Source organism: Gorilla gorilla, chromosome 14 (assembly GCF_029281585.2).
Source record: "Gorilla gorilla gorilla isolate KB3781 chromosome 14, NHGRI_mGorGor1-v2.1_pri, whole genome shotgun sequence".
Taxonomy (NCBI): Eukaryota; Metazoa; Chordata; class Mammalia; order Primates; family Hominidae; genus Gorilla; species Gorilla gorilla.
Window position 1 is genome coordinate 46,078,191 of NC_073238.2, and position 26,163 is coordinate 46,104,353.

Genomic DNA, 26,163 nt, shown 5'->3' on the forward strand with positions numbered 1-26,163 from the left:
ATGGCGCCACTGCACTCCAGCCTGGGCAACAAGAGCAAAACTCCATCTCAAAAAAAAAAAAAAAAATGCATAAAGTGTGAATGGGCCTAGCTAGAGAATTAATTGATAGAACAGACCTATACTGAGTGCCCGCTATGTGCCAGGAGCTCTCCAAATCACTGGGACACAGTGAGCTCAAGGGAGACAAGTGTCTTGACCTTGTGGAGTTCACATGGGCAATGTGAACTAAGATGATGATAAACCTGTATGTAAAAAAATCAATAATCTGAGTGATAAATAAGGAAATGAAACAGGATAATGAGATAGAAAGTAACTTGGAGGGAGGGATACTTCAAGGATGTAACCAGAGAAAATCTTTTTAAGATGATGACATTTGGATTGAGAACTAAAGAAAGAAAGAAAGAAAGAAACTGTGAAATATTCTGGAGGGGCAGAATTCCAGGCAAAGGCAACATCAGGTGCAAAGGCCCAAGGCTGACTGAAACAGGATGATGTGTTTGATGGTGTGTGGCTCAAGCAGAGTGAACAGGGGTATACACATGGAATGAAGGGGTAACCAGAGACCAGATCCCAGAGCATCTTACAGGCCAATTTCACCTCTGTTTATTGAAACCTAAAAAATATTTTTCTCTGGAGGAAACTGATGCCAAGAGAGGCTGACATGTCTAGTTAATCCAAAAGAATCCTGTGTGTTTTCTCCCACAGAGAGCTACCTCTCTTCAGCACTGCCCAACCATCCATCAAAGTGAGGCAGCAAAGCCCACAGCATGCATCTCTAGAATCTCCTGTCCTGCCCCTGGGTACTCAGGCGTGCCTCCCTCTGAAGGACATAGCCTCTATCCACACTTCCCGTGGATCACTTCTACTCATTCTTTAGGGCCTGGTTTAAGTGTCTCCTCCTCCAGGAGGGCTTCCCTGGCCCCCCTGAAGCTGTATCACCGGTCTAGGATGGCTGCAATTTCTCTGTTATCACAGCACCCTGGGTGTATCTGTATGCTGCACAAAGTAGAATGCCTTATCTTTTCAGTGTTGTTGTTGTTTGTTTGCTTGTTTGTTTGTTTGTTTGTTTGTTTGTTTGTTTTAGAGATGGAGTATTGCTCTTGTTGCCCAGGATGGAGTTCAATGGCATGATCTCAGCTCACTGCAACCTCTGCCTCCTGGGTTCAAGCGATTCTCCTGCCTCAGCCTCATGAGTAGCTGGGATTACAGGCACCCTCCACCATGCCCAGCTAATTTTTTTGTATTTTTAATAGAGACGGGGTTTCAACATGTTGGCCGGGCTGGTCTGGAACTCCTGACCTTAGGTGATCCTCCCGCCTCGGCCTCCCAAAGTGCTGAGATTACAGGCATGAGCCACTGCGCCTGGCCCTTATCATTGTATTTATCTTCCTAGACAGGAACTCCTTGAGAAGAGGCCTGAGTCTTATCACCAGAGCTTAGAGCAGTAGAGTACACAGCAGGTACTCAGTCAGTGCTCAGTTTTGGGGGCAACTGTCTGGATGCCAATGGGCAAGTTACTCAAATTCTCATCCTTTCCTCTTTGCTGCATGGGAATCAGAAGCCATGAATGTGTACCCCATGAGGATTTCTGAACCCAAATTAAATAATGCAAGTGAGGGAGCATCATAGCAGCATCACTGAGAATATTAATAAGAAATAGAAATAAAGATTCCAAGGATCAAAGCAGACTGTGGGCAATTATTTTAATTTACTTACGTAATTGTGTGAAGTTCAGTATCTTACATTATAATGCATATTTTATTATTTTATAACATATAGTGAAATAACAATACTTCACAATTAGGCCTCCTTTTTTAAAAATATGATTTACCAAAAGGAAGAGGAAAATTTGGCAAATAAATTATATTTACATATGACAAATTGACATTAATATATGACAAATTGAGGAAATGTTATTTTACTCAAAAACCTTTATTTATTTATTTATTTGAGACAGGGTCTCCCTCTGTCACCTAGGCTGGAGTGCAGTGCCACGATCATGGCTCACTGCAACTGTGACCTCCTGGGCTCAAGCTATCCTCCCACCTCAGTCTCCCAAGTAGCTAGGACTACAGGTGCGCACCACCACACCCAGTTAATTTTTTCTGTTTTGTAAAGAGAGGGTCTCCCTATGTTTCCCAAGCTGGTCTTGAACTCCTACATGCAAGTGATCCTCCCACCTCAGCCTCCCAAAGTGCTGAGGTTACAGATGAGCGCCGCTGCACCCAGAAAAAAGCCTTTGAGAAACTTTGCTTTTGCTTTATTAAAAAAAAGTCAGATGACATAAATGTTATCAGAACTCAATATATCTATCAAGTATGTTTCTACATATACAGCAGTATGCACGTGACAAAAACAAAATTCAGATATTTTCTTCAGAGGTCCTCAAAATTAAAGTCAAACCTGGACAATGTCTGTATTAGAAATAGATGATATTTTCCAAGACATCTATATTTATGTAAAATAATTATATACTTGCATTGCAAATTTGATGATACATACATTTAGGGTATTTTTCATGTAAAAAAGGGACACCTTGCAGATGTTTGCCTAACTTTTTCTCTCTTACTATGTATTTAAAATATCAATAATTCTATTACTTAAACATATTTTAGTTTAAAATCATTACCAAATTGTTAAACTTTGTCAGATGGTATTTAGTTTCTAGAATAAGTGACACATCTCAATCACTATTTCACAGGTGACACTAGTGGATGGGCCACCATATTTGGCACAGTGCATGGAAATGCTAACAGCGTGGCCTTAACACAGGAGTGCTGTAAGTGGTTTTGATTCAGAGACAGTATCAGCTTTGTGAAAAACATGATTTGTGATGCACAGATTTATATGGGTAATGTGACAAATTCCCTTCAGAAGTTCCATTTTAGTTCAATGTATTTCACTGGCTAAGAGGTCTGCTGTCTGCCTGTGATTGGAAAGATAGAAAAAGAAAACGACCATCTCCATTTATGCTATTTTCATGCATTACTCTCTGATTGCAAGAATATATAAGTATTGAATAATTGTGACAAATAGTAAAGTTCTTATTACTTTTAACTATTTTCTTCAAGAAAGATGTTAGGCACTGAGAGGACAACGATGACTAAGACGGAGTTCTAACCCACAAACATCTCACATGTAGCAGGAAAGACAGCTCCTTACAAAAGCAGTGATGATATCATATTATTGCTAAAAGGGAGGAATAATGTTTGCACCAGGGAATGGGGAAGCCCATTGGAAGAAATGATGGCTGTGCTGAGGATGGGGAAAGATTCCCAGAGAGGATAACATTTGAGATGGACTTTGAAGTCCATAGATGAAGGAAAGGATATGAGGTGACAGGATGAGCAGAGGAGCAAGATCAACAAAACACTGGGGTTGGAAGATGCACAGCAGGCTGCAGGATGCCTCTTCACAACCATTCTGAGTGCATGAGGTGGAGGGGCAGGAGCCGAGCCTAGAAGGCTGGTGCTAGCCCATGAAGGGTTTTGGTGTACACCTTGAAGTGTGGCCTCTATCCCATAGATAGAATTTTTGGGGCGTGTGTGTATATGTAGAGACATAGATATATAATTAGGAAGATGAATGTACAATTACATACATTAGTATGTATATGTAAATGTATATATATAACATATATATCAAATACTACACTGATAGTATTTTATGTACTCTATAATACCAGTTTATAATTACCACTTATATATTTTATTATACACAAGAATATTCTGTATGAAATTCATACAGAAATTTCATACAGAATTTCATAATTCTGTATGAAAATTAGAAAGTAAAAAAGGATAAGATTAAAAATAAATATAACCAAAAGTTCTACTATTCTACCTGACCCACAATGAGTTGTCTTGCCCACATCCCATTTTAAAGGTTAGTACTGTATAGAATGGGAAATCATCATAGTTTTGGGCCTTATGTTTGTTTGATTTGCTCTTATATTTGTTTCATTTTTTAATGAGGAGGAAGAGCATGTGATCAGAAATGTATGTGAGGAAGATTATTTCATTAGAATTGCAGAGAATGGATTAGAGCAGTGAGTCTCAGCCATGGCAACAGTGCCTGCAAAGAACGTTTGACAGTGTCTGGAGACTTTTTTTTTTTTTTTTTGAGACAGCATCTCACTCTGTTGCCCAGGATGGAGTGCAGTGATACAATCACAGCTCACTGCAGCCTCGAACCTCCCAGGCTCAACTGATCCTTCCAACTCAGCCTCCTGAATAGCCGGGACCACAGACATGCACCACCGGTGATGCCTGGCTAATTTTCATATTCTTTGTAGAGATGGGGTCTTGCCATGTTGCCCAGGCTGGTCTCAAACTGCTGGGCTCAAGCAATCCACCCATCTCAGCCCCCAAAGTGTTGGGATTACAGGCGTGAGCCACCCATGCCCAGCCTGGAGACACTTTTGGTCTCCTGATGGAGGAGGGTGGGTTGCTGCTGGCATCTAGTGGGTAGAGGCCAGGGCTACTGCTGAACATCTTACAATGCAAAGGACAGCCTCCCATGACAAAGAATGATTGATCCAAAATGTCAATCATGTTCAGATAGAGGAGAAAGAATGATGATAAAAGAGTTACTTGTTATTATGTTTATTCCAATCCCCAGAAAATGCCATTGAGAAGATTGAGGTAGAGAGAGATGCAAAAGGCGTTTCAGAAAAAGAATCCACAGAATCATGGGGGCATGATTGGCCTGCAGGTGATGGAGGGTGAACAGTTAATGCTCACATTTCTGGTTTTGACAACACACCCAGCTTGACCATATGAAATTATTCTATTGGTAAATAAGTTTCCAACCACAGGTTTTCAATTTAATCATATAACCACTATTTCAATGGTGGTTATGTCAATAAACATTGACGTAAGCATATGAAAGTTATCTTTAGGAAGTTGAGCTAATTAACATATATGTATAGACAACATAAAATATTTTTCAAAATGTATACACTAAAAGCATCTTTTACATTAAGTACTCAGTAGAAGTTTGTTGGCTTTACTAATAAAATTCAGTAAAATTTATTTTTAAAATAACATTTGGATAAAAGTGATCTAAAAGAAGCAGGGCAACTGAAAAGAACTTCTAATTACATTAAAATAAATAACAAAATAAATTCAAAAATAACTCTCACATTCTTAGCTCTATCAGTACAAATATTCATAGGCTCAGAGGAGAAATCAGACTCCAAAAATACTTGCTCTTTCTCTCAAAGCCTCGCTCTCTCTCCTCTGCCCTCGTCTGTCTCTCTCTCTCTTTCACACACACACACACACACACACACACACACACACACACACACAGTGACTGTCCTATGGACCAGCTTGGCCTGGCTTCTCCCTAGATTTCTCACTCCTTTACATGTCATTATCCTAGTAACTACGTAAGTCCCTTCAGAGTACATCCGGAGTCCTTCTTCTTTCTTCTGAATGCTTCAGATAGATAGATCTTTGGTTATTTCAGCTTTGCAGCTTTTTACCTTCAACTTTCAACCTCATAGTAATGAAAAACAAAGAACCAAAATGAAGGAATATCTGGCTGGATGGATTTTAGTAAGGTGCCAGGGTGGTTATGGTAGAACCTGCATCTCAATCTTCTCATGGCTCTAAGGGAAGTTTGAAGGAAGGAAAAAAATGAATCTGATTTTAAACAATAAGGATTTATTGAGCAACTATTGTATGCTATTCAAATGAATTGACTCAGTCACATCCGTTAACAATTACTCAATCATACAAATGTTTTTCATTGAAGTGAACTTAATCTTGCTTCACTAGATGAGCTTATGCTAGTTAACATTTTGTGCGTTTTTTCCAATCACTTGGTAAATGCCTCTGAAATGACTGTTAGAAGCTAGAACTGAGATTAACACATTAGTCTACATTTAAGTAGGAGAGAATTCTTATTTAATTTTATTAGGGGCTGAATGAGTTCATTTAACAGGTGTAAATTTTATACATTCGATGAAAAGAAAACAATATCAGTTATTAAAGGCAAAGTCATAATTAATGTATTTGTTTACTAGTGAAATCTTACTCTTTTTGTCCCATTAGTTCTAAAACAGTATCCACAATGCTGTGACTGCAAAGAAACTGAATTGGAATGTGTAAATGGTGACTTAAAGTCTGTGCCGATGATTTCTAACAATGTGACATTACTGTGAGTAAAACTTAATTATCGGTGATATCTGTCCCTATAGTCAGATAGGGAAAACCAAGAAAAAACCCAATAGTGTTGCTTGTGTATTAGCAAAATAATAGAAACTCTGTTTAAAACTACCAGTCATCAGAGAATTCTCCATGCTTCCTATTCAGGGGGAAAAAAATGGTTTACACACTGTATGTTAGATTAGCCTGCCATCAGTTAGCTCACAAATGTCTGTGGGCCTGGAGTTCTTATTTTCAATTGCTTTCTGATTTATGTATGATTACTACTGTCCTTGTGCTGAAATGCTTTTTTTTTTTGGTTTTAAAAGGAAGCACACTCACTTATTCTACATTTTTTTAACGTTGGTAATCTATCCAAGACTGCAAAGATATAAAAGATCCATGAAGCTAGTAGCTATGTTATATCATGCAAAATTTTCTGTACTTTGCATAAAGTTCTTGAAAGCCTCAGGAATTTGCAGTCATGTCATCATCTGGGCATGCATGAGTGGGTTGGGATCTTTGGTTGATTTTTGGTTTGGTTTGGTTTGTTAATGCACCCACAGAGTAAAAACAAAGAAGTTAAATCAACATGGACTTTCCAGTCTACTATACTAACTGGCTACATTTGTCAAATACTCACAAGCTACTTTATTTGGCTTTATAAACTTTTCATTCTCCCATGAAAAATTTTTAGTTATTGTCATGTTCAAATATGGATTAGTATGATGAACGTCATCAAATATTCTTTTCCCAAGCATGTGGCTTCTAGGGAAGAGTGGGTTGGCCATAACAATCCATAATGAAGTTTGCTTTACATGTTATTTTAGGTCTCTTAAGAAAAACAAAATCCACAGTCTTCCAGATAAAGTTTTCATCAAATACACAAAACTTAAAAAGATGTAAGTAGCCATTAATAGCATATTTATTTTTAAAAAAAATCCTTGTGGTGGTGTAAGATGTTTTTGATCTAAAAATAAAATAAAATATTGTTTGTTATCTTTATCATTACATTTATGTTTCTAAATGTAATTAAGATTAGAAAATAAAACATTTGAAAGTATGTTATCTTTCCATTTCATAATTTAAAGGAGCTGAACCCATTTTATTTAAACTTTTTCGGAGAATTAACTTGGAGTCGAGGTAAAACATCTCAATAGGAAAATACACAGTTCCATTATTTTCCTCAAGATATTGGGAAAATGACATTGCAGATTCAGAGGCACTTTTTCACTTGAAAAAAAAGAGTAACAGCATAAACAAGAACAATCAGATCATTTCAGATACCTAATGATAGGGTACAGATATCCCCCAGGGTGTTAGGATTGAAAACACAGGAGTTATGCAATCAGTGATGTTAACATATCTGAGGAAAGAAAATGCCAATAAATAGGATATGATCAGCAGAGAAGGTATTCTGTGACAAAGAATGGCCAATATGCTTCCAGAATCACCCAAGAAAGAAAACCGGTAACTGGGAAATATAATCCCTAGAGATGATCTCTCTTGGAGGGTCAGGATGCACCATCAATCCCCACCACAATTTTCATGAACAATCCCTTTGCTTTGATTCTCTACTCACCAAGCAACCTTAGGATGATGAATTTAATTTCCCAACTTCTTCATTTTAAAGTATTTGAAAAGTTGCATGGCATAGAGAATAAGAGCATTCCTATAAGTGGGATGGGATGCTTTCTATTCACATTAATAAATGGAGAATATTCAGGTTCGTGTATCAGTCATTTGTAAGTTGGATCAGTATCTGTCAATCCCTCTGGGCCAGTTGCTCTGTGGCACTGGAGGGGCTACACCTGCTGAGATGATCATTAGACTAGATAACAAAATTAGCAAGAGAATGCTGTACACTCTGCAAGCCCCCTTGGCGGTACCATCATCTTATTGTTTTATCCTTCAATATCCAGCATACAGGAGAAAAGTTCCTAGAAATGTGAAATTTATGAAAATCCAGGAATAAAAATTATCTGAATCTTTGCTGATACTGGGCACACACATTTGGTTTGAAATACCATCAAGGATTTTGTGTTCCTGAATTTAGGTATAAATTTCCTCATACAAGAAAAGAAGTAGCTGATGGAAGTCCATGAGGTAGAACCTTATGTGAACATCAATACTCAATCATACCTGGGCTTGATTGTGGCCTCTGTAAACCCCGGCTGCTCTCAGACCTGTTGCTTCATCCTAAAGTACATGGGTATGTGGTCATGTCATTGCCACACTGGAGTAGCTATGCATTGGCTCTGCATGTCCAGATTCCTCTAGAGAGGAAATTCTAACCACATTCTTCCTAGTCTTCCAAGAAATCCCTAAAATCACAACATGTTCATTAGATGAATCAATATTGTCTTTGTACTGCCTGAATAATACATGTGGGAGGAAAAATAAAATAGCACTAGCAGAAAGGAAGGGAAGAGATTTTCGTTTCAGAATTCTTGTTTCACAGCAATTGAAATTCTATTTTCTAGAGTCATAGAAGTTTTAAGAATGTTTAATTAAATCTTCTCATTACACACGAAGTGACTAAAGTCTGCAATGGTTAAATGACTCATCTAAGATCTACAACTAGTAAGTGGAAGACCCAGAATTAGAGCCAATGTCTTCTGGCATAAAGTAAGCCAAGGTAGTGCTTACTTTACCATAACAGGAAACCTTAAGAGGGAAAGAAATAGTTCTAGCAATCAACTGAATTTCTACCAGCACAGACTGTCCCACCCCATGTAGAATTCCCTTGTATATGTTTTGCCCCCTAATTTGGGGCAAGCTGACTGCTGGGGAGGGGGCGGAGTCACTAGAGGCTCAAGCAGGAGGGTTAAAATTAGACTTCTCAGGCCATGTCCTTCCTTGGTCTATTAACTCATAACTGTGTTCTATGCCAATATCTCCCTCTGTGGTCCCAGGCCCTGCTAGCCCACTGAAGAGAAGAATATAGAAGCAATTTAATAATTCAGGTCCACAATTTTCCTAGTGAAAAAAGATAGAGACTAACCTTTATTGCCAAGATTAGCTAGCAATTTCTCCAAGTAAATGTCTAATTTTACTTTGTCAGAGAAAACAGGCACCACATCATAACCTGAATATCACCTGACAGGGCTTCTCCCCATGCAAGCTGCTATTTGATGATTTGCAGGCAATTTAATTTTCCCAGAGACTAATAGGAAAGAGGTTATGAGACTCTCATCAATAAACATTCACCAAGTGTCTATTATATGTAAGATAAAGCACAGGGGGATAAAACACAATTGCTTACAGTCATCTACCACTTTTTAAAGTTTACAAAGAATTCCAGTATTTGGAATTTTCACTTTGGCTTTGATCCCCAACGTCTGTAAGGTGGGGCAGACACCGTTACAGCAGTTTCAGGAATGAGGAAAGCTACTTGGGGAGAGAGGTTGTTCGCCCAAAGTCAGTCAGCTGACAAGTAGCAGAGATTGGCCTCAAACCCAAACCTTCTGACCATGCTCCTTTGGAAGCCCACCCACATAGTCCAGGCTCAGAATATGTTATTATCAATGAAACCACCCAGTAAGTAAACTTTGATTTGAAAATAACTCAAGTTCTTTATACTCAAATATCCTAGAGCAGCTCATAAGCTCAACAATGCTTCCTTAAATCTCCTTTCCTCCCCATCCCCCTTACCCACATTCCTCAACTCCTCCTGCTCTTTTCCAAACTCCCAGAAAAATAGCCCCCTGCACCAGTCCTACTTCTTGTCCCTCCTGTCCATCTACTCTTACCTTTTTCTTCCCAATCCTCATTCAATGACCCAAATAACAAATGTGGCAAATACCAAACCATCCCCAGGAAGGGATGTCAGGGGGAGGAAGAAACCAGATGGGCCTTAGCCAGAACTCTTGGTATCTGGCAGCAGGAGAGCAGTAGCTAGCAAGACCCACATATTCATTCACTCCTGTGATGAATATTTATTGATACCTACAAGGTGCCAGGCACCAAGGATACAGCATGAACAACACAGATGAAAAGCCACAGATGAAATTAAGCTTGTGGAGCTTAATTTCCAATCAAGAAAGATAGTCAATAAATAAAGTTTAAAATATACAATTTGTTAGGTGGTGGTGAGGGCTAAAAATAAACCAGAAAGAGGATTAGAAGGTGCTGGGGAAATGGAATTTCATACCTGGGCTTGATTGTGGCCTCTGTAAACCTGCTCAGAACACATCTAATCGGTCTTCTACATATGTCTACAGATATTTAAGACTAGCTATCATCACCCTCCACCACACCACAAATCTCTTCCCTAAGTATCCTCCTTTCCTTAAATTCCTCCCCAAAGGACATAGTTTCAAATCTGTTCTTCATTCTAGTCACAATAATCTGCATATGTTTGCCTACATTTGTCTTGATGGGTGACATCTAGAATAAATATACTATTATCACCGTAACATGACCGAGGCAAATGGGGAAGAACTCGCATCCCTTTCCTTCTGCACTCTATGTGCCCTATGATTATATTGCTCTTTTGATGACTTCTTGATACTCTTGACTCCTAGTGATCTATACTTTCTAATCCCATGCCACATGTGTTGCTGCTAAGTGATGTGTGTGCTACATCTTGTACTCATGCACTTAGCATTTGAGAGTTAGTCATGGGTCCTTAAATACATTCCTAGTCAGTTTCATCCTGTTAGAGTCAGCTTTTCTTACCGGAGTGTGAAGGTCTTTTTGTATTTTCCGTCATAGTCACTACTCCTCTCATAATTATGTCATCTGCAAATAAGATCAACTACCTTCACCCAGGTCAAGGAGTAAAATATTGAAGAGAACAGCACTAAATTGTCTTTCTATATCCTTCATCATCATCCTTCAGATACGAATATGTGTCATTCTTTTGTCCATAAAAAATTATAAAACTGCTTGATCAGTGCCCAGTAGACATGTAACAATGTTTATCACATAGTTTTGCACAGTTTTTCAAAGAAGAATATGAAGTTGGTCTGCCATGTGGTTTCTTGTGAACGCTCCTGGTCACTTTCTCTTTGAGGCATAGACAAAGCAGCATCATATTCACCTGTTCTATGATCTTCCCAAGACCAGCATTGAGCTCATCCAACTACAGCTTGTGAAACCAACTTCTTCCCTTTTTGAGAACTTAAGACTACATTTGCCATCTTTCACTTTCCAGCTGCTCATCCTTTCTCTGGATTCCTCAGCAATTGATCATAATTTGATGTTCTCATTTTTTGGCATTTCTCAATTTCTGGGGGAAAATTTCCAAACCAGAGGGCTTTAATTAATTTTGATTAACACCTTCTACCATCTTGGGCTTTCACTGACCTGCCATATAGCCTTTCCATTTGCTTCAATCCTAAGACCATCTTCTTTGATCCAGAACACAAGAACAAAGTAGGAGTTGAGAAATAAGCAGTTGTTCCTTTTATATTATCTCACAACATTATAAAACAGGTTCCAGGAGGCAAACTGAGACTTTCCTTAACACTTTCTTGCTTCTCCAACTAGATACACATTTTTATTGCCACAGTATTCTCTACTGTTTGAGTTTTACACATGACTGGGGTCAACTACAATTCTATTTTCATGAAGCCCTCACTTTCCTTCTCGAAGGAACAACTCTCTGACCACCATACCCTCCTCATGGGCTGGACAGTCCTCCTGGTTCTCTCTTAGTCTATTGAGGCCTGTGTTGTAGCATACCTAGTAAGAAACCCATAAGGACTAATGAGTATTTGCTGAATGAACGATGGGTAGCACTAACATGTAGAACTAAAGAGAAGGTGGGGAGCATCTTCACCAGGGAGAAGAAAGAAACATAAGCAGAAATACTCAAAGGATGTTGAGAAGAGAGTGAACATTCAGTTTGCCTAAAGGAAAGGCATCCCCACAGGAGATGATGGAGCGTATGCCAGAGAGGTCACTGAATCTTGATTGTATGCCAGCTAAGGCATCTGAATTTTATTCTGTTTGAGCAGAGAACAGACATGCACAAATATGTGTTTTAGACTGTATTGAGCTAATAAAGTTAATCTGCATATTTAAGTTGTATTGGGATATATCCTATGCCAGGGGTTCCCAGACCCCAAACCACAGAGCGGTACCAGTCTATGGTGTGTTAGGAACTGGGCTGCACAGCAGGAGGTGAGTGGTGAGCGAGCAAGCAAAGCTGAGCTCTGCCTCCTCCTGTCGGATCAGCAGTGGCATTAGATTCTCACCGCAGTGTGAACACTATTGTGAACTGCACATGCAAGGGATCTAGGTTGTGCACTCTTTAAGAGAATCTAACTGCACATGCAAGGGATCTAGGTTGTGCACTCTTTAAGAGAATCTAAGGATAAATGTAATGCACTTGAATCATCCTGAAACCATCACCCCTCTCCATCCATAGAAAAATTGGCCAGGCACAGTGGCTCAAGCCTGTAATCCCAGCACTTTCAGAGGCTGAGGCAGGTGGATCTGTTGAGGTCAGAAGTTTGAGACCAGCCTGGCCAACATCGTGAATGTCTCTACTAAAAATACAACAAAAACATTAGCTGGGCATGGTGGCGTGCATCTGTAGTCCCAGCTACTCAAGAGGGTGAGGCAGGAGAATCGCTTGAACCCAAAAAGTCCAGATTGCAGTGAGCCAAGAAACACCAGAGCACTCCAGCCTGGGCAACAGAGCGTAACTCTGTCTTAAAAAAAAAAAAAAAAGAAAAGAAAAATTGTCTTCTACGAAACCGGTCCCTGGTGCCAGAAAGGTTGGGGACTGTTGTCCTGCGAGATCACCAAATTTAATGTCAAGAGGGTCTCCAGTCTGGAATGCTCTAAATATTCACAGTGGAGTTGAGATCATTTAGGCATCCAAAAACAAAAACAAAAAACAAATTCCTAAATCAAAATTAAATCTTAATTGCCAGATGAATAAGTGTTGCTTAACTGATCTGAATGTTTTTACCATTGATCAGTTTATTCATTTTAATAATCTTTTAAAATGTCAGGCCTTTCTAAATTGGGGGTGGATGCAGTTTCAAATGACCTTTCAGAGAAATAAAATACAATTTATGGAATTGACTATAATACTTTATCACTGCTACCATGGAAACAAACAGCAGTTCTCCTCCTTATTGTAACAAAACCTTTTAGAAATTAGGAATTCCTTCTTAATCTGGGTTCTTGTTAAATACAATCACTGGCAACAAAACGAAATTCAAGGTGTCTGCCTGGCTCTTGAATACAAAATGGCACATTCAAAAATAGCCTATAAACATGCATGTCATTAAAGCATTTATTTGCTTTAGTTTCGGGTACATAAATTCCTGGCATTTCTGCTTGAAAAGTCCTGACAGCTGAAACAGCAGGAATTCATGAACCTGTAAGTTATCCTTAGAAAAGGCATTCGGTGTAAAGTATATTAAATGGGCTTATATCTCAGCTCTGAATAAAAAGAGGGCGCCACTTGCCAAGTTGTCATGTTTCCAAATATCCCCACACATTCTTTAAGCTACTATTCTGCAAAGAAGACAGCAGAGACTAGAGGATGGAGTTCAAGTTCAGCAGCCTAAGTCTGAGACATGGAACGTAGGAGGGACTACAGTTCTCTATGGGGTGGCAACAAGCTAACTAAATAGAAGACTAGAAGCTCTTCATTATTTAAGAGTTTGAGCTTTAACTGATGCCAGTGAAGGGAGATAGGTTGTACACATCAGATGAGTTGTGTGGATCACTGGTTTTACTCTTTCTTTCCCTTGACTTATAAGACAAAAGCGTAAGGTCAAATTCACAATTTGCAACTGCACTCATCTCTTCAAGATGTGACAACATGTAGGTAAAATACACATTCCATTTTTGAATTTCTCATCTTGAATAAAATGTAAATAGCATTAGTTAAGCAGTGAATTGTATATTTAAGAGAAACTTCAATATACCTACAATACAGTATTTTGCTCTTTTTCTATTTTCATTTGCTACTGTAACATAATTAATCATATTAACTTTCATTGCATCAGTCTCAAGGCTCTGAAAGTGCTAAAACAGATATTGATCTGTGTGAGTTCATCCTATTCACAGCAGAACCTTAAACCAAAAGCAGAATGTATGCTGCTCTGTGAAGCATCTCCCCACAGATATAGTACCGGGAATGGGGGTTAAGATGGCACAAGGTCACACTGGGTTTCAAGTTTACTTTGCAGGATTGAAATTGATGCTTTGCATATCACCACAGATGTGATGCTCTGTAGTGCCAACACTTGGCACATGGAGGAACATAGGGAAAATGACCATATTTGTAAAGTACTTGGGGTAAAAGATTGTGTTTGCTGATAACTGGAAGCCTGTCCTGGCTTTTTTTTTCCTTTCTAATAATCTTTATTTACTTTCATTTTCTTTTTTTAATTGAAGTTAAATATGTGTACTTTACCATCTTTACCATTTTTAAGTGTACAGTTTAGTGGTAGTAAATATTCATTTGTATCCCTTCATCTCCCCCCTTCCTGACCTCTGATAACCCCTCCAATCTTGGCTTTACCTGGCTCTCTTCAGATCTGAAAGAGTCACTATCCTGGCACTCTTATAAGACAATCGTGACTCAGAGGCAAAGGCTGGGGAGCTCTGCTAGGAAATAATCATGGTATAACAAAATTCACAGTATAGTCAGATGTCAAATGAGCATGTGATCTACAAATAGTTTTGCAGTAGAATATCATAACAATGAAACAGCGCTGTGTAATAGTTTAGGAAGCAATTCAAACCAAAATAAGAGAAATGGGAGCCATTCAAAAGACTATGTAACAATTTGTTACTATTAGTGTAGGTATTGCCTGCCCCTGAGAGCCTTCAGAGAATAGGAATTCAGAGCTAGCTTCCCATTGTACAATGAAGACAGCAAATGGAAATTATTTACTTAGATACTCCTGACAGCGCAATTACGGAATCAATACTGTACTGTTAAGTTGCTTCAGAGGTTAAGTCAGTCCTGATCCTATGACTTGAAATTGGCATACTTGCCCTGGTTCAACTGCTGATGTCCTTTGATGTCCTGAGTACCTAACTTGCCTTGTCCTTCTCACTTTGCATCATGAAATAGAAAAGAATTAAAGCTTGCCCTCTCCTTTATTTCATGGGAATAGAATAAAGATAAATGAGGAGTTAAAGGTGCATCTCTGTGCACAAAGAGGAAGAAAGTTCAGCAGTGCGAAGCTGGCTAGTCTCACATGGCCAGAAACTCCTGCCAGTCAGAACAGGAAGGTCACCATAGTTCCAGTTTGCGGAAACAAGACTAGATCCTTCCACAGACACATCACACTGGAGTTCAGCGGTATGAATCAGAGATGCCTCAATCTCATTGCATGAGTACTATGAGGAAAGCACTGGCTAGTTGGTAGCCATTTCTCACTGACAACATCTCCCCAACATGAGAATAGGACTTCGTACTTCAATTTCACAATTGTCTTCAGGTAAAGAAAGTGGAGAATACGTTCAACAACCTAATATAGTCCATAAACCATAATCACCTGACTCTCTTATCTTATTCCTACCAGATTTCTTCAGCATAATTGCATTAGACACATATCCAGGAAAGCATTTTTTGGATTATATAATCTGCAAATATTGTGAGTAACCCCTTTCTCATATTGTAGGTATAATTTTAAGCAAAGACTAAAAGGATAGAATGGTACTTTTTCAAGGCTCGACTTGATTGTAGGGAAGTGGGAAGAATAGGTTATCACAAAGTACTTAGATTAGTTATTACACTGAAAGAATTATTAAAAGATTCCTACCTTTACCAGAAGACATATAAAGGTTCTCCTTAACCTTGTCTTCTCTAGCTTGGGTCACTTCCACAATATTTTAGCATTTTATTTCTTTTCTAACTCTTGCTAACTTGCTATGCATTTTCTTAAAATGCTAGTCTACTAAGGATGTCACCAAAAAGGACAAAAGCAAAAATTGCCCCACATACTTAGTTATTATACCCTTACAATCTAACATGATGTAATATCCCAAAACATTTTAGGACCACTTTCTCTGCCCTGGCCCTGGTGTTGCACACACTGGGCTTGTGGTTATCTGTACCTTCTGGATACCCCTTGAATTTGCCCCCTCTGCTCATTCAGCCGAGTACTTTCAGACGCAGATGTCCATATTCATAATCATCATCAGTGGCTCATATTCTAATTATATGTGACTAAAATGGGGTATTGAGTTTGCCTAATTAACTCACCCATGCTATTTGTAGATATCTCAACCACAACTGCATCACAACCCTCAGACCTGGAATATTCAAAGACTTACATCAGCTAACTTGGCTGTAAGTACTCTAATTCTTCTTTCTCCCATAAAGGATCATAGTCTTGATGATATATAACAGTGCTAATATAGTTTCCACTATTTGACATATCTTATTTTTATACTTACTTTTCTGATTATCATATAATCTGCAGAACTTTATCCAGGCAATTCAATGTCATGTCAAGTAGTGGTTATGTGCCTGTGCATTTTAGGATGCTAAGAACCATCTGTGGCCTCTACCCACTAGATGCCTGTAGTATACCCCTTCTCCCAAGAGTTGTGACAACTAAAAATGTTTCCAGACATTGCTGAATGTCCCTTGGGAGGAAAAATTGACCTCTGCTGAAAACCACTGTACTGAAAAGTAAGCAAGTTAAGAACTTCTTCTGCTTTCCAGAGCATTCAGAGAGAAGTCTGAAAACATGATAGCTTGTAGTATTTCACCACTTTCCAGACTGAGCCACCAGCTCTGTTCCAAGAAACCTCACGTCAGATGTCTGTGCTTTCACCAGGAAAATACACAAGGGGCGGTTAGAAGGCTTTCTGTATTGTTTGCCCATTTTCTGCAGGTTGGCCTGGTCTAGTGGAAAAAGCCAGGGCCTCAACTTCATCCAAGCCCTTCTGTGTGCCTGGCCCTTAGCCCCATGCTTAGCCTTCCAGGCTACTTTTTCTTTCTTTCCTTTCTTTCTTTCTTTTTCTTTCTTTCTTTTTCTTTCTTTTCTTTCTTTCTTTCTTTCTTTCTTTCTTTCTTTCTTCTTTCTTTCTCTCTCTCTCTTTCTTCCTTCCTTCCTTTCTCCTTCTCTCTTTCTTTTTTCTTTCTTTCTTGTTTGCTTGCTTGCCTTCCATTTTTCCTTCCTTTCTTCCTTCCCTCTTTCCTTCTTTTTTTTTTTTTTTGAGACAGGGTGTCACTCTGTCACACAGGCTGGAGTGCACTGGTACAATCTCAACTCACTGCAGCCTCAATCTCTGGGACTCAAGCAATCCTCCCACCTCAGCCTCCTGAGTAGTTGGGACTACACGTGTGAGCCACTACACCCAGCGAATTTTTTGTATTTTTAGTAGAAATGGGGTGGGTCTCACCATGTTGCCCAGGATGGTCTCCAACTCCTGAGCTCAAGCGATCTGCCTGCCTAATACTCTCAGTGTTAAGATTACAGGCACGAGCCACCACGCTCAGCCCAGGCAACTTTCTTAATTTTCCTAGACCTCTTGATTTTCATCTGTAAATTATAATTCCTTTCCAAGAGGGATGTTATGAGGATTATATCACATAACAGTTAAACAGTTCCACATGCAAAGCTCCTGGCATATAGTAGGTGCTCAATGTGGCTTCCTGCTCCCACTCCTGCCCTCACCGGCCACTGCAAGTAAGAGGAAACACAACCTGGCTTCACAGGCAACAAGAGGAATAGAGGCCTATTTCCCCTTGCCCTAATTTCTTCTATAAAATATAGTTTAAAACAGTGGTTTGAATATGCAAATAGTTTCACTCTTTCACCCAGAAAGCTCCTTATGAATAGCGTGACATCCATCCATTGATTTAAACACACCTTATTTAATACATCAGTTTAACACCATGTGACCAAAGAACCCTCTGTGATTTCCTAAAAATTATATTTTCATTCATCCCTCAGCTCAGCCAGTTAGTAGGTTAAGGCATTTATGGAGCCCAAATGCATTCAATACATGGAGTTTGTGCCAGACCCAGGTCAGGTACCCAGAGGTGACAGATACAACCTGGGTCTTTAAGTCCAGCAGGAGGTGGAGGCAGCAGGGAGAAAGCAAAACAATCAGGATCCAACTTGATAAGTGGGATGGAAGCTGTAGGAATTTGGAGGAAAGAGTTGCTCCAACCACAGAGGGAAGGAAAAGCTCTCAGGGAAGGGACAGGTGAGCCAAGTATGGAAGCACACAAAGGAGTAGGCCAGGTGTTGAGGGGAGGCAGGTTTTATTTCACAAATGTCTCTAATATTGGAAATGTTTCTTGATACATTTTGTCAGAATTCTAGATGACAATCCAATAACCAGAATTTCACAGCGCTTGTTTACGGGATTAAATTCCTTGTTTTTCCTGTAAGTATTCATCAACCTTTCAATACATCTATCGATACATTGCAATGACATCTAGCACTAGCTTACAAAAAGAACTTTTAAAAAAATCAAGCCCACAAAAATTTTTATTAGTCAAAACTTCTCCTGTGTTTCCAGCTACAGTTACTCTTAATATAATACTTCCTGGCCATGGCTAAAAGGGAAGAGCTGACCAGATCATAATGAATATTTTAAGCCTATTAGTTGATTTTTCTATCCGCTTTAATTTCCTTTAGTACTAAGGCATGTTTTTATTTGCAGTGGTTGACCAAAGATAGTATTAATTTTCATATCCTATGTTTATATTTTCTTAGAATCTCCCAGGAGTTCATCTCCAACTCCATTTTTAATGGAAGAAAATGTGCCTTTGCCCAGCAAGACTCACTGAAACTTTCAAAATCTTTGTCTTACCAAGAGAGCTGTCTCACAATAATATTTTCACTGTTTATTAATACACTAGAATGATTTATCAGCAGGGGATTATTATATTCCTTTACAACTGATCATATAACATCATTATTTTTCCATTTGTCAAAAGGAACCACAATATCATAAATTAATTGTGCAGCTTAACATGCTCATGAGTTGTTTTCTTTCCCCAAATTCCCCCTACTGTCACTTCTCCAATTTAATGCAGTTTCCAATGTGGCCCTTTAATATTATAAATGATTAATGATGCCCTTAAGAAGAAACTTTGGATGTATGGCACTGGAAATGATTACAACGTGAAGTTTACAAGGAAAATTACCATGAACTTCAAAATTATTACCCAATATATACTTTTGTTTCATCTCATAAAATTAAACTGTGTAACATCTATTCCTAGGATATGTATCATACTTATGCATTCATAGTTTCTTTGACAACATCTGCTCCCTAATGTTTGCCATACACGTTTTAAAGACCATTTTGAAATAGCTATATATGTTATCATCGTAAGATATTAATTTTAGCAAGCAAGTTTTGAAATTTTAAAATAATAAAAAGACTGTCCTAAAAGTGTCATATCATTTTATTTCTAATTAACATTTTCTTTGTGTAAAGGTCTATGGTTAATAACTACTTAGAAGCTCTTCCCAAGCAGATGTGTGCCCAAATGCCTCAACTCAACTGGGTGTGAGTATTTATTTAGGAATTAATTTGTTATTTGCCCTGATTAATGAAACTAGCCATAAAGTTAATTCAAGGTTACCTAGAAAGTCCATCTATAATTTCTTTCCAAAATCAAAATCTGATCATATTACCTTCCCAGTTTCAAAATTATTTGAGGGTTCCCAAAGGGTGAGGGTAAAGTTTGACCTTCCCTTTGAGCATCCAAGACCCTCATTTTCCATTCCTTACCCCATCTAGATGCTTTCCCTGACCCTCGTATGCATGTATCAAACTACTACTCCTACATTCAATTCCCTAAGCATATTGTTCCTTGGACTTAAAAAATCTTGCTCCCTTATTCTTTTGGATAACTTAAACATTTCCTTTGAAAGACAACTTAAACATCACCTCCAGGAGGTCATTCCTGACACACCACCCAGTTTCAGCAGCCACCTATGTACTCCCACACATTACATCATCTACAAAACTCCACCACACTGCCCTATCTCAGGGTACTATCTCATCCCTATCTCAGGGTACTATCACCATATAGTCATTGGGCTTATGTCTTTTTTTTTTTTTTTTTGAGACGGAGTCTCACTCTGTTACCTAGGCTGGAGTGCAGTGGTGCGATCTCGGCTCACTGCAAGCTCTGTCTCCTGGGTTCAAGTGATTCTCCTGCCTCAGCCTCCCAAGTATCTGGGATTACAGGCATGCACCACCAGGCCTGGCTAATTTTTATATTTTTAGTACAGATGGGGTTTCACCATGTTGGCCAGGCTGGTCTTCAACCCCTGACCTCAGGTGATCCACCCTCCTCAGTGCTTATGTCTTCTATACTGTTCCATAAATTCTGGGAAGGCAGAAACCTATCATATGATTTCCTACCCCAGCATTAGGACAATGACCAGTACATAATAGGTGCTCAATAAGCCTTTGTTAGGATGGATGTACTAAACCATTTCCACTCCTTGTTAGCTTTTAACCAATACCTGTTTAAAACATTCATTTAATTTACGTCGTACCTTCACCTCCATTACCCACCATTCCCTGCCACATACACCTTCACGGTCTTCTGCAACAACCAGGATTGTCACGTCTATTGCTTTCCTGTTCCATGAAAATGCTGATGGTAGCGCTGCTGGAACTCTTCTCTGTCAAATCATGGAACTCAAGACCCATAAGATGATAAAGTTTTAGTACTTCAGCTTTTGATCCCCTCTAAACTAACCTCAAAATCTCTTGTTACAACACTATTAGGTGGTGTTGTGTTTATTTTCTGATGTTTATTTTTATGTATTTATTTAAATATATGCTATCAAAAGGCTTCTAAAACAATAGAGGCCTCATGTAAGTGTGCCACTATTAAAAACAGAAATAATGACCTGAACACCATGAGAATAAGAATAGGTGAAAAGAAAATACTTAGAAACTAAACAAGTGCATATACACAATGGGAAACACACAGGAAAGAGTAAAGGTAGCAGAAAAATATCAGGAGCTCAGCCTGCTCTCCCTCCCCAAAAGGGGCATCAGTCAGCAGGAGGTGAGGAACCAGCCTCAGAGCTCAGGGGTCCGGAGACACTTATTTTCACAATGGGCTCCCACAGACACGTGGGAAAAAATAGACACGCAATAAAAACGCACAGGTAGCAAGACAGCCTGATTGCAATTGAGAGCCTTTCAACACAGAGGGTAGGAAGCTGAAAGGCCAGACAGGAGAAAACCTGTCCTGGGGAGGCTTCTCCTCTTCCGTTACTTGCTATCAAGTTGGACAATTGCTCCCACAACACCAAAGTGTCCTTCTTCGGAGAACATGAAAAACATTTTTTCCATTCCATTTCACAATATTTGGATTTTTAGGAGAGTATGGTGTTTGTTATTTTTAATCACAGTATACTGTGTGAAAAATGTACATCTCAAGTTCCTACACAAATCTCCAAGATAGTTTTAAAATAGGATTTTCTTAAAATGACAAAGGGATTGGTGATTTTAGTGTGACTATGAGAAAAGTTCAGAAGAAGAAAAATAGCTATTGCCATATTTGGGGAACACTGTAAGAAGCTGACTATGAAAAGGAATCAGGAGACTTGGCAGAAAAATGGGCTGTTTCTTAGTCCCCCGCATTGCTCAAAGCAGAAATGTCAGAGTGTTCCGGAGGGCGCTGTCCACGTATGTGGGATGCCACTGACCTGCAGAATTACCTGGCAGAATGAAATCTCCCCAGCAGTGCTTCTCAGACATCAGCGTGCATCGTAAACAATGGGCGAACTTGCTGAGACACAGATGGCTGGACTTCAGTACTAGAGTTTCTGATTCAGTCGGTCTTGGGCAAGAATCTGCATTTCTAGCAAGTTCCAGGCAGCGCTGAGGTTGCGTCCCTGCCATTCTGAGCAGCATTGCCCTTGGCATTAGCGTCCTTGAGGCATCATAGAAAGAGCCTGCACTTTGGCATCACACAGATCGGGATTCACATCCTGACTCTGGTGTTCAGTATATGCAGGATAGCTTTGGCCTGAGATTCTCCTTCAGCAAAACAGAGACAAAAACATCTACCTGATGTTGGAGGGAATGTGAGGATATAATGATCAATGACGCCACAGACATGGTAGTTAAGTGTCTAGGCTTTAGATTCTGACAGATCTGGGCTGGGTCAGTTCTACCACTTACTAGCTGTGTGGTCAGAAGGAAAGTGAATCACCAGAAGCCTTGGATTTCTCTTATGTTAAATGGGGGATAATAGCAGCAATTTGGCAGGAGTGCTGTGTGATGCGTGTAGAACAGCACCTGGCACGATAAAAGCCCAATCAATGGTAGTTTATGATGGGTTGGGCAATATTATAATTAATAGCATAGCGTTCAGCACAGAAAGACACTTGCTAAAAGTTAGGCTGCCCTTTCCTCAATTTTATTAACATTAGTTGGAAGGGGGAAAGAAGCATAATATTAGTTATACTAACCTTGCAATAATTAGGAGGAAAGCACAGTAACAACTGGAATGAAGTAAAAATAAACTTGATAACCATTTTAAAAAGTATCTCTAAGCATATGATTTGTACAAAAAATATTAAAAATATCTTTCCTCCATGACTTCCAGGGATTTGGAAGGCAATAGAATAAAGTATCTCACAAATTCTACGTTTCTGTCATGCGATTTGCTCACAGTGCTGTAAGTATACACTGGACTTCACTAAATGAGGGGAAACCCTATATATTTGGAAGTTAAAAAGAAAACATTGACAAAAAATTTTAAAGTAGTGTTTTGTTTACAGCCTTGGTCTGACACTGCAGTGCTAGAAAATGCACACACTGATTTATTGATTTGGATGTTGGGACTGAGCCTCAAGTTAAGGTGCCCACCCTTTAGGGACATCATGTGCCATCTTTATTTCCGTGCACCTTCTCAGCTGAACTGGGACCTGAAAGTTCCAGTTTCCTAACCCCATGGTCACCAAGGAAGGGAAATAATGTATGTGAAAGGGGTTAGCTGTACAATGATTAGCTTTACAATGATTAGCCAATGACTCTTACCATTTGATGTCTTTCTCCCTAAAGAAAAAAAAAATCATAATTTCATCTAAAAGGAAAAACATCTAATGCATTCTGATTGGCCAAAGATTCTGCCTCATGATTCTGATCGCTGTTTATATTTTTTATGGGGGCGGGAAGGCAGATGGTTTGGTCAATCAGTGCATTCATGCTGGAAAGCTTCAAAACATCAGTGTTTTGGTTTTGTTTTAATGACAGTTTTCCACATTTAGTAAGCACTTAGTGATGTTTGTTGATTGGACGGATGATTGGAAAAAAGAATGGAAAAGGAAAATTAAAAGAGACATTTTCTAAAATAATTAGATCCAAACAAAATGCAGCTTTCTAGACCGCACTCAGGACCTCAAATTGCTCATGACAGCACTTCCTGAAGAGAACATGCGGATGTCCATGGTGAAAAAGTCCTGCCTTAGTTTCCACTCCAAAAGACGCCTCCCTTGAAGACTTCAAAGGAGGCTTATAAAATTCTGCCTGGATCAGTGGCCTCTCCCAATGAGAACTGATTACTACAGCAGACGCAAACCCACATGCTGATTCTCGCCATGTCTTACAGGTTTCTGCCTAGAAATCAAATTGGTTTTGTTCCAGAGAAGACATTTTCTTCATTAAAAAATTTAGGAGAACTGTAAGTAGCATCGTCTACTAGGAAAATATGATTGCTTCTTCCGAGATTATAAATTTAAATGACTAGTGAGACTGCTTTGCCACTAGTAGCAATCAAAATCCTGTAGACTATTGGATATTAAAAATCAATTAAGAAAACCAACATTATCCTGAAGTCCAAAGCACATTCAAGTCAGACTGTGGGCTAAATATGGATTTAGCCTACCCTAGTTTCTCTACTTGTTTTCTTTGGGTGATTTCTTATTTATGTGTGTTTGGGAGTAAATGAGTTTTCCATGGCTTCTTAAACACAGGGATCATTTCTTTCTACTGACTGGAGTATAGTTAATTCCCAATAAATGTTTGATAATAAATAACTGACTAACTGAAATAATATTAATTCCTTATAACTGAACAAAGGAACAAATATGCTTACTAGTCCTTGAGAAATTATGACTTATATAGCAGGTGAAGCAAATCCCAATGTTGAGAATGAGGGTTAGGCTCACGGAAAAAATATTCAGAGAGCTCATGTGAATTTTTTCTGTTCAAATATTTGTTTTATGGATCTAAGCCTTTTAAAATCATTTCTCTCGCTATTAATTCATTGCTCCCCACATAATTGTGTATCAATGGAAGTTAAAATTAAGTCTGTTACATTACACATAGCAGTGATTAGGATAGAAAACTCATCTTTCTGATTGAGGCCTTAAAATGGAAATTAATTTCTGAAGTAATCTCTCCCCATTCTTTACACCTTATTTTGAAATCCAGAAAGGATTGGAGAAAATAACTCAATAAGAATAATCTAAAAAATAACTCATGAATAGTTAAGGTAATTCAATCTAATTAATGAGCATCATAAATCAAATCCACAAATATTTATGAAGTGCCTGGTATGTGCAAGGTACTGCATTAGAACTGAAAGTATGATCATTTTATAGGCAAAAACTTAAAGGCAGCTCACTCAGAAAAGATTTCCTCCCAGGGCATTCCTGCCCAGGCTGTGGAGGATGACTGTGGACTTGGGTTGCATGGTGGGGTGGAGGAATAACCCAGGACAAACAGAGGGGTTTTTTGTTTGTTTGTTTTGTTTTGTTTTGTTTTGTTTTCAGATGGATTTTTTTGCTCTTGTCACCTAGGCTGGAGTGCAATGGCATGATCTCCACTCACTGCAACCTCTGCCTTCTGGGTTCAAGTGATCCTCCTGCCTCAGCCTCCTGAGTAGTTGGGATTCCAGGCACCTGCCACCACACCTGGCTAATTTTTTTTTTTTTTTTTGTATTTTTAGTAGAGACAGGGTTTCACCATGTTGGCCAGGCTGGTCTTGAACTCCTGGCCTCAAGTGATCCACCCACCTCAGCCTCCCAAAGTGCTGGGATTACAAGTGTGAGCCACCACGCCCGACCCAGAGGGGTATTTTATATATAAACTTAAGGAAACAGTGGTACAGAGTCCATATTTTTAAAATTTTCCTAACCCTCTTCTCATCCTACATATAGGCAGAGGCACACCAAAAATAAGAGCCCACTTAAGAGATGCCAGCTTGCTATTAAGATCTATAGTGATCCATTGCAATTCACTTAGCCTCAGAAAGCTAAAAGAAATGCAGAAGCTGGTAGGCTTAACTAGAACAAGGCATTCATACGTCTTGAGTTTACAAATGTTAAGTAATTTTACTGTGCCTTCATGACAACAAACCCAGCCAGGGAGGAATAAGCACAAGTACTTGAGACCCCCAAAGTCCTTTCCTCCAAAAGAGTGTGCTTTATTTTTCTGGGTAACCCTTTGAAAGGCATTTTCTAGGTGTATGAGATCATCATCATATTGCTTTATTGTCAGGCTCTCTCTGGCCTGTGCGCACCTGTGGTCTCCCTTCTGGGCTTAGATCTAGGTGTGCTCCTCTCATCTGGAGGACCAGATGAGACATCTCACTTGGCAGGACTTCAGACTTTGGTGTCACGACAGCATCTCAAAAGCAACCCATTTGAAACAGAACTAACAAGAGACCCCAACCCGATGGCCAGCTTCTTCACCTGGACTTGCCATCTCAGTGCCTCCTTCCTGGTAGCCAGGCTTGAAGACCATTCCGTTTCCCTCCAACTTTCTCTTAATACATGTTCAGCCAGACCCTGAGCCCTGCTGCTGTCCCCCTTAACCCTCATTTGCTCTCACCTGGTCCATGTAGAAGCTCCTGCCTGGTCTTCCTCCCCCAACTCCCAGGCCTTGTTGCCTGTCTTTCATGCTTCTGACAGAATAATCATTCCATAACCTGGAGTAAATGATTCCATTGCCCTACTTAATGTTCTTACTTCTTGTTGCCTGGTGTTTAGCAAAGTCCTTGACACAGTTCTCAAACATTAATGGGCCAAAGAATCACATGGGATATTGGCTTAAATGCATGTTACCAGGCTCCCTC

General features: G+C 39.2%; 1 protein-coding gene across 2 annotated transcripts in view; it reads left to right on the forward strand.

Annotated features, from left to right (window-relative positions):
- The window catches only part of RXFP2 (relaxin family peptide receptor 2), a 63,628-nt gene that overhangs the window by 19,490 nt on the left and 17,975 nt on the right, over positions 1 to 26,163 (forward strand). The window contains exons 3-11 of one of the 2 annotated variants that reach the window (XM_004054346.5): positions 2,702 to 2,779; positions 6,060 to 6,165; positions 6,983 to 7,054; positions 15,659 to 15,730; positions 16,357 to 16,428; positions 18,411 to 18,482; positions 19,545 to 19,616; positions 22,690 to 22,761; positions 23,695 to 23,766. In XM_004054346.5, the coding sequence (XP_004054394.2) occupies positions 2,702 to 2,779; positions 6,060 to 6,165; positions 6,983 to 7,054; positions 15,659 to 15,730; positions 16,357 to 16,428; positions 18,411 to 18,482; positions 19,545 to 19,616; positions 22,690 to 22,761; positions 23,695 to 23,766 (688 nt within the window). The remainder of the gene's footprint in view (positions 1 to 2,701; positions 2,780 to 6,059; positions 6,166 to 6,982; positions 7,055 to 15,658; positions 15,731 to 16,356; positions 16,429 to 18,410; positions 18,483 to 19,544; positions 19,617 to 22,689; positions 22,762 to 23,694; positions 23,767 to 26,163) is intronic. The other variant, XM_063697243.1, reaches the window with a different exon arrangement.